Below are 9,026 nucleotides of genomic sequence, written 5' to 3'. Positions count from 1 at the left end.
GGCTCTGGACGGGGTAATGGTTGGCAGGAGTTCTGGGAGGAGGGTTGTAGGGGGACACATAGCCTGTCCTAAAAGGCAGGCAGCAGCCTCTCAATCTCCTACACCTCTCTCCCACAGTAACTCTCAAAATGGAAGCACCGCAGAGAACTCCCCTCATGCAAACACTTCTGATCATGCAGAGGGAGGGATGCTGAACACTTCTCTTCCACTTCTTTCCCCATTCATTCACTTGCTATCTGCATTGACCAATCTCACTGCTAGGCTCCACCACACCCCTTGTAATGCTGCCACCTACTGGGCACAATAATTATCTCATCTAAAACAGAGGAAAGATAATTACAGCTGTCTGAGGCTGTTATTGTGCCTCGCGGGCCCCTGTGCAGTACTGGGAGTGGGTAGACTGAAGGTACAGCTCTTTTCTCTACTATTAGGTCCTAGTTCAGCCTCTGGCACCTTGCTGCTCCCGTAAGGCACATGAGCATCAGCCCAAACCTGCAGTTCTGGTGCCGGCCCCCACTTCCCTCTAAGTGGTGAAGGCCCAGGGCATATGCCCCAGGAACCCTGCCTTTAAACTTTCCCTGTGTATACATGTATGCCTACACGTACTAAAAAAATGCTATAAAACTGACAAAACCGAGATGTACCAAGCAGTATGACTGGTCCATGCAGATAGCAAGAAAGAAGAACAGCCTAATACTTTCTACTCTACATGGTCCAGAGAAAACTCACCATAGACCAATTTGCTTTAGGGCTCATGCCCACGAGCGTAAGCGCTCAGTGCCCGTGCACGACCGTGGGACAGCCACCTGCGGATCATGTACCCATCCACTTGAATGGGATCCGCACTGAAAAAAATAATTTGTGCATGCACTACTTTTTTCCGGAACAGAAGCACGGAATGGAACCCCACAGAAGCACTCTGTAGTGCTTCCGTTCCGCACCTCCGGATTTGCAGACCCAGTCAAGTGAATGGGTCCGCATCCGTGATACAGAATGCACATGGCCGGTGTCCCATGTATTGCGGACCTGCAATACGGCCACGGGGACACGCAGTCGTGTGCAAGAGGCCTTAGAGTGAAAAAAATCCTTCCTGAACCCCTCAAGCAGTTGAACCGATCCCCAGATCAATTTACACAAGCTTGTTTGGTCTGGGAAACACAATATGTGTGACAGCCACATTTCCTCTGACGTGAACCCACAGCATCCTACTGATGTAGGATGCTGCGAGATCCTGCCCGATTGTGGGTCTACTGTACCGTATTCACATAATGCTACCATCTTCGGTCCAGGAAATGTGGATATGGAGTGCGTTTCCCCTATTGAACATTCTTGTGTGTAACTGACCTAATATCCATCTGGTTGGTGTGAATGAACCAGAGTGACTTACAGCGGTAATATGCAAAGAAAAAATAAAACAAGCAATATAAATCAGGTAAATACAAATTTATTTTATTTGTAGGATTTCCTGATGGTTTCTTGATACTGCTCCTATGAGAAGATTAGATACGGTTTGATATATAACAGGTGATATAATAATATACATGCTTTCTGTTACACGCTGTATCCACTCTGCCCATAGTCTTGAAAAACAATACCGTTTTGTGTATACAGCTTGTATGCAGACCAATATGTCTCCAGGGTTACAGAATACAGACAAACCCTGCAGGTATGTGTACGCCTTCCCATCTATGCCCTCTTCTGCAGTGGTAGGTTAGAAATAATGAGGGACATGGGAAGCGGAATAATACATAACTGCAGGGCAGGGGCGGACTGGGAACTCAAAAAGAAACAAAACGTGGCCCCATGTTGTAGGTTGGTCCAAATTGACAGAAAATGGGGCAACACAAGTAGGCAGGGACCACACAGGAAGGCAGGGACCACACAAATAGGCAGGGACCACACAAATAGGCAGGGACCACACAAATAGGCAGGGACCACACAAGGAGGCAAGGCCAGCAGTACCCTACAGCAGCACAGAATATCGTCCTAGCAGAACCAAATATCACAGTGCAGCAAAAAATACTACCATTCTGAGGACACATGCGGCTATTGGTCGGGTGCTTAAGTATGCTCCTAGCATTAATTAATGCTGATAGCATCAAATCATTATGTACCCAGCGGCCGTGAGGAGGGTTTGGATGGGCCCCTGGGCATTGGTCCACTGAGAACTTTCCCTGTAGGGTCTATGGCCAATCTGCCCCTGCTTCAGGATTTATCTATAGTTTAGGAGCGTAAGGGCTTATGGGACTCAATACAAAAAGGTCAGATTGAGCCCCCAGATCAATTGCTACTCACAGTTGCTAGACGCAGCCCATCCACATGCATGGCCCACCGCTGCTGCACTACGAACCAGTGTTTACAGTGCATTTACATCTCTGATTGGAGTCATCTGCATCTGCGGTTGCTTTCACACCACATTGTGCTTTTTGTGCAGTCCTATTCATGCACTTGTTCTCTGGTGTCAGCCAGTGCATGACTATCCAACTTTATTCTACTTGGGCTGTAGGTCCCGATATGGGCTTCTCATTAGTTAATGGATACTTCTCCACACCACCACCACTCCAAGTAGTTGTAGGGGAACAGTATAATCTCCTATACAGCTCAGTATCTTCTTCCATATAGACATGTGCTATGAGGCCACTGTAACCCCTACAACTGCCCATCTGCATTTTTCACTGCAGCTTCCCTTCCTTAACTAGATGCTGACCCTCTGCTATGTTTGGCATTAAAACGTTAAAGGGGTTGTCAGAGTTATTTTTTTGTTCTATGTTCCTAACTGGGCAAATGTAGCTTTCCAATTAACTTACTTTATCTCCAGTTTCTGGTTTCTCAGATTTCACTGAGGGTCACATGACCTGTGATGTCAGCTTCTCTCCCTGCTCTGATAAAGTTTGTTTACAAGCCTGTAAACGAGAAGTCACTGTGCTGGCCACACCCCCTTCACTGCCAGGCTGCTCTCTCCTAGGATTCTTAACCCCTTCAGCTGCACAGACTGGGTAGCTGCAGCAGGCAGTGAGGAGACAATTCTGGGCACTAGAGATGACAGACTAGAGAGAGCATTGCACAATAAGGTAGGGGAAAGATCCTGTGTGTATTAGCAGTGCCATTAAACAGCTGGGACTTGTAGTTCTACACTTACAAGTTGCTGTTGATTCTCCCAGCAGGCAGACATGTCACTCAGGGCAGCTGTTGTATTCACTCCCTTAGCAGAGCAGGGGGAGGGGCAGAGATAGTTTTTATTGCATGTAAACAAAGGGCCAGAAAAGAACCAGGGAAATGAGGAAATAGATATTTTTATTTTTGCATAAAACTTGCTTAGCTTAGTTATATATTGCTGCCCATCAGATTTTCAGTGCTATTTTATTTTATTTATTTTTTCATAACTCGGACAACCCCTTTAATGGTCTTATTTCTGACATCATAAATCTTCCCAGTCTCCTCCAATCCAGGGTCTCAGATTTACCATACTTTGGATGCCAAATATCAAAGGAAATGAGAAAGGAGATCAAACAAGTAGTGTGGTGATGGGGCCTTCCTGGCTTAAGGGCCCCATTGCAACTTTGACTGCTGCAACCCCTGTAGTTCTGCCATTGTTTATAGTCTCTAATCATATTGGTATGCATAGATGTATAGTTTATATCAAGATTATTTGCAGAAGTGCATCTTTCTTCTTTTAGATACAATGGAGCAATAAAAGAAATGAAGTGCAAAAGTATACACACCCTTAAATTTTCCACAAACTGTGCAACTATAAAGCATTAGTCAATGCATTACTATTTCCTGAAAATAAATATGTAATAAGGCACTAGAGCAGGCATCCTCAAACTGCGGCCCTCCAGCTGTTGTAAAACTACAACTCCCACGATGCTGTGCTGTAGGCTGATACCTATAGGCTGTTTGGGCATGCTGGGAGTTGTAGTTTTGTAACAGCTGGAGGGCCGCAGTTTGAGGATGCCTGCACTAGAGAATAGTTCTTAAAGTGCAGTTGTCACTTCAATTTTTTTTTTAATATGTAGAGACAGTGTGTGTAAATATTTTTGCAATTTACTTCATAAGGGAAATGTGTTAATTTTATTAGAAAACCATATGTAAAGTCTCCCATTAGCAGCCCTCTAAGTATATCCCTCAACTGAACACTAGACAGTGAATAATTGTAAGATACAGAGGGAGGTTTCTCAGCCTGCCACTGGTCTCACAACCCCAGCCTCTGCCTCCTTATATGCAAGTATACTATGTTTCTGTACATATACCGTTTGCGGCAGCCCTACTCCTCTCCCGTCCTGGAAAAATAGTAGGGGCTCTGCTGCCAGTGCTGATCGCTGGCAGGAGATAAACTGTCTGAAGGGAAGCATATCAAATCATTTTTAGTAACATATGTATAGGGAGGCAGAGGCTGTGGCAGGGAGACAAGAGGCAGGCTAAGAAGCCTGCCTCTGCATCACATAGTTATCTAGTGTCTTCAGAGTCCAGTAGATGCTGAAGATGGATTTTATTTATCAATCCTCAGTTAGAGAGTTTCTTAGTTGAGAATTTGCATACAGTTTTCATAAAATAAATCAACATATTTCTAAAAATAAACCTATTTTTCTAATTAAGTGTGCTACAAAAACACAATCACTGTCCATACACATTAAAAATGAAATAGTTATACCCCAACATCAACTATGTGAAAATCTAATTTTTACATGTTTCCCCCTTGTAGAAATGATGTTCCCAATCCCTGTAATCAGAGTATGAACTTTTTGCTCGACCTCCAGGCTGCTTTTTTTCTGCCATAAGAGGACCTGAACCTAGACTACAGCTAGTTTGAGTTTCATCTGCATCCCATGGGGAGTCTTCATGTTCAACTGACTCATCAACTGAAACATCTTCTGCAAAGCAGTAATCTGAATGTCTCAAGGTTTTTTCCTCAGAACCTGAACCCCCTTTCTTGTGTACCTTTCGTCTTGGCTTGCCATTATGGCGGCGTCGCCAGATGTCTCCTTTGTGCTGATCATCATCACTTGAGCTGCTATCACTTTCTGAGCTCGAGTACATTTCTTTATTGACTTTTTTCTCTTCCAAAAGGCAGATGCGATTTTTTAACTTTGCCTTTTTTCTTTTCCATGTTGCTCGAAATTCAGCCTCCGTGTCAGAATCAGAGTCTGTTGTTTCAGAGTCATATTGTAAAGCTGCTTTCTTCCTGTGGGCATGAGCCACTTTAAGTCTTGAATGTTTTTTTAATTGGTGGTAATATGAATGCAACAGGCTATCCAAAATATCCTCATGGTGGCAGAACTGAGGATGGCCAGAAACATTGTAGTGTTTTAATTTTTTCAGTTGTTTAATTCTCCTTTGCTTTCTTGAAGTTCTTCTGATATTAGTTTGCTTACCTGAAATTCCACTGAGATCCTCACTGAAGTATTCTGATGTGCTGCTTATCTCTTCCAGCACTTCTTTTAGTTCACTGTTGGGCACTGAGCTAAGGCTGTCATTATCATTATCATCCCATGTTTCTTTATATGACCTTTCACGAGTCTTTATCAAACGAGGCTTCACTGCTTTCGTAACTGGAACCTCATGTTCAGTCACAAGAAGCTTGTTAGATTCAGTAGCATCTTTTCTTTGCTCTAGAGGAACTTGTGGTTTCACTTCTGACTGTTCAAGAGGGTCTTCCCATTTGCCACTATCTTCTTCTGATTCCTCCTCCAACTCAGGCATAAAGTTCATCTCTGCAAAATGCCCATTAAGGTTCTGAAGCTTTATCTGGAAGCTGTTTCCTTTCCAACGCACTACTCTCCGACACCATGGGTTGTTCTGACTTTCTTTGGTTTCCAAAAATAATCTGGCATACTCTGGATAATGGTAATAATTTAACAAGTAGTTAATAAATTCATCAGTTTCATAAATTTTCTTCTTTTTAGAAGATTTGTTTATGGGATCATCTTGTGATAGTTTAAAAATTCGTCGACTATGATAAGTAATTTTTGTGTCTTGCTCTTTACATGTTTCATCTTCAAAGTAAGGCTCTTCATCAGCTAATTTCTGGTCATTGTTTTCAGTCATTGTGTCCTTTCTTTCTCCACACTCGTGCAACTGAGTATCTTCCTTGGATACTATAATTTCCGCTTCATCTTCAAAGCAAATATCCGTTTCATGGCGATTGCTTTTCTCCTCATCCGAAAAAGGCAAGGACATAACCTTACTGTTCTCTGAGTATGTGGACACAGAACAGTCACTGAATCCAGCAAATTCACAGTTCATTTGCTCTTCTTCAAGTTTATTGACTTGAACCAAATCCTTCAGAGACAAAACAAGGATGTTTAGCTACTTTGATACATTAATGGTGCACGAGGCTAACAATCTATAGGCAAGTATATCTGAGAACTATGGTAAAACAGACTTTTTAAAGGGATATTCTGTTAAATTTTACAAGTCATGGCATAATCTGCATATTGCTAAAAATAACAATGACTAAGTTGATGGTGCTAAGGTGGTGATGTGCATCCCATACTTTTGGTATCTGTCTGTGCATTTCGGTTTGCAAGAAAATGAAGTTTTTGCTGTATGAAAATGAGGTACAAAGTGTCCAGCAGGACATTTCCAATCTTTCAAAGAGCCAAAGCCCGTCTCTTCAAAGAGCCCAAGCTCGCTTCTCCTCCCATTCCCTGGGCCTCCACACTACAGAACATAATGTAGGCATCAGCCTCACTGGCGGTCATCCCACAGTGATGAAGCCAGTGTTGCTGCTTCATACATACAGTGATGCCAATGCCCACAGTATGTAAATAGGTGTACAGGCCAAGGCAGACTTCCAGTATGCACCTGAGTGGGATGCTGACACAGCGGAGAGGTGACGTCATAGGTAGAGAGCACACAAAGAAAGTACTGGGAGCGGAAGAAGAAGCAGGCTTAGTCTCCATCATTAATTGGAAATACCCTGCTGGGCACTTTGTGCCACATTTGCATTCAGTACAAACTTCATTTATTTTCTTGCGATCAGATATGCACATAAAGATACCAAAGGTATATTTTAAACCCTGTTTGAGTGCACAACAGCACCTTAGCAATGGACAGATACCCTTTAAACAACACTTCCAAGCATTTTGACCCCAGCATCCAATATCTCAAAAGATTTGCCCACACCAGACAGCATCTTTGATCTGAGCAAGGGCACAGGGCCCTAGAGTTTTTCATTGCACTGCTGTTGAGTTAAACCTCATGCCTGGTGTAGCAACCTTTCGAGGTATCATGATCCATCTGATCATTTTAGAACTCTTAATGAAACATATCATGTGGTTTGCTCTAACAAACATCTGGATGAAACGTATCTGTTAACTGTCAGAGGCACCTGCAGAACTTGTGGCAAACACGTACATTAACTTTATCCAAGACAGCAGTAAGTAGCTTTATTGACTCAAGTCGCCTCTGAGCAAGGAGCATTTTCCTCTCCTGCCATTCTTCTGTGTCCTCTTCTTCTTCCTCAGGACAGTTCTCTTGCTGCTGCTGCTGCTGTTGTTGTTGCTGTTGCTGCTGTTGTTGTTGCTGCAGTGCCTTTTGCTCATTCTGCTTCTGTTTTAGCAGTTTCCTTTTCAGCCTGGCCCTTCTTTTCCTTGCTCTTGCCTTTCTCTCTGCAAGTTTTCTTTTTCTAGAGAAATAGAGAAACATTAGGTCTTCCTGATATATATGACAGGCTAGAACGCATAATAAATGGACCATTGGATGCTTACAATATATATTACTAACATGCCTTACATAAATTACCACCAATATAGCGCTTATGTAGCTAAGTGTATAAAAAAAGTGGATTTAAACTGAAAATGTAAAATGATCATATATTGCAATACACTGTACATGCAATAAAATTGTTAGGTTCTTTATATACAACACATTTTATTCTCTGGCAGCGCCCCCTGCTGTTCTTCCTGTGGCCAAAATTCTGGTTCACCTTCGTTTGCACTTAGTGGTTGACCCACATGCTCAGTGGCTTCCCTACTTTCTCATCTTAGTGATGGCATAGGGATCTCAAAGAGAAGGAGGTGAAGTGCCCAGACACCATTCATAATCGGCAAGGGTCATGGTAATCAGATCTGTACCAGATCGTGAAGATATGCAATATTTAATAGTACAGAACTCCTTTAAGGGACAAAGACGTAACTTTTACTTATTATACATGATAAAATATATGTAAAACAATCAGGGGTTTGAGCAGCTCTCACCTGCCGAGGATTCCACTGTTATAGCACGGAACAACTCCTTCACCCGAATCAGGAGCAAATACAAGGATATGAAGAAAGAGAGATTTGTCTAGCTTGTAGTTGTGGTAATCCAAAAGGCTTTTTATTCAATATTCAGTAAAATCCAGGTACAAGAATGCAGAGTCTACATGTTTCGGGCACAATTCAGTCTTAGCCAATGGCGCGCCAACTCCATTACACACGCTATAGCTTTTAGATGCACTGCCGACATCGCCGAACATGACAGCCCTCATGCCGATGGCATGAGGGAAAACACCACAGTGTATGGAATACAAACACAAAGATGGCTGTCCAATATATATATATATATTATACATACATATATATATATATATACATACATACTGTGGAAGCATATTTAGCATAAAGAGGGCAAAATATAGATAAATAGATTGTCCATGAATATGGGCATCGATATAGGAGCACCATATTGGTGTGTTCTAATGGGCATCGGGATATATGCCCATAAAGTCTACACCTGAACAGACCCAGATAGGGGTATGTAATAGATAAGGAATGGTATGTGTGGTGGTTTGATGTTTCAATTTCCTGACCATGGCTAGAAAGAAGACTCAAGGGGGATTGTGGGCACCTTATGAGAAAGAGTCTGTTATAATGGAATATACAGGTCCTTCTAAAAAAATTAGCATATTGTGATAAAGTTCATTATTTTCTGTAATGTACTGATAAACATTAGACTTTCATATATTTTAGATTCATTACACACAACTGAAGTAGTTCAAGCCTTTTATTGTTTTAATATTGATGATTTTGGCATACAGCTCATGA

The 9,026-nt window shown here is 42.3% G+C and overlaps 1 protein-coding gene across 5 annotated transcripts in view; it reads right to left on the bottom strand.

The window, feature by feature from the left end:
- Positions 1–3,305: 3,305 nt before the first annotated feature.
- The window catches only part of LOC122946315 (A-kinase anchor protein 17B-like), a 75,293-nt gene continuing 69,572 nt past the window's right edge, over positions 3,306–9,026 (bottom strand). For all 5 annotated transcript variants that reach the window (XM_044305861.1, XM_044305865.1, XM_044305863.1 and 2 more), the window contains 2 exons: positions 7,357–7,627; positions 3,306–6,279 (listed from right to left, as the gene is read on the bottom strand). In XM_044305861.1, coding sequence (XP_044161796.1) covers positions 4,675–6,279; positions 7,357–7,627 — 1,876 coding nt within the window. In that variant the 3' untranslated portion in view covers positions 3,306–4,674. The remainder of the gene's footprint in view (positions 6,280–7,356; positions 7,628–9,026) is intronic.

This window comes from Bufo gargarizans, chromosome 9 (assembly GCF_014858855.1).
Source record: "Bufo gargarizans isolate SCDJY-AF-19 chromosome 9, ASM1485885v1, whole genome shotgun sequence".
NCBI classification, from domain to species: domain Eukaryota; kingdom Metazoa; phylum Chordata; class Amphibia; order Anura; family Bufonidae; genus Bufo; species Bufo gargarizans.
This window is presented reverse-complemented; position numbering and strand designations above follow the sequence as displayed.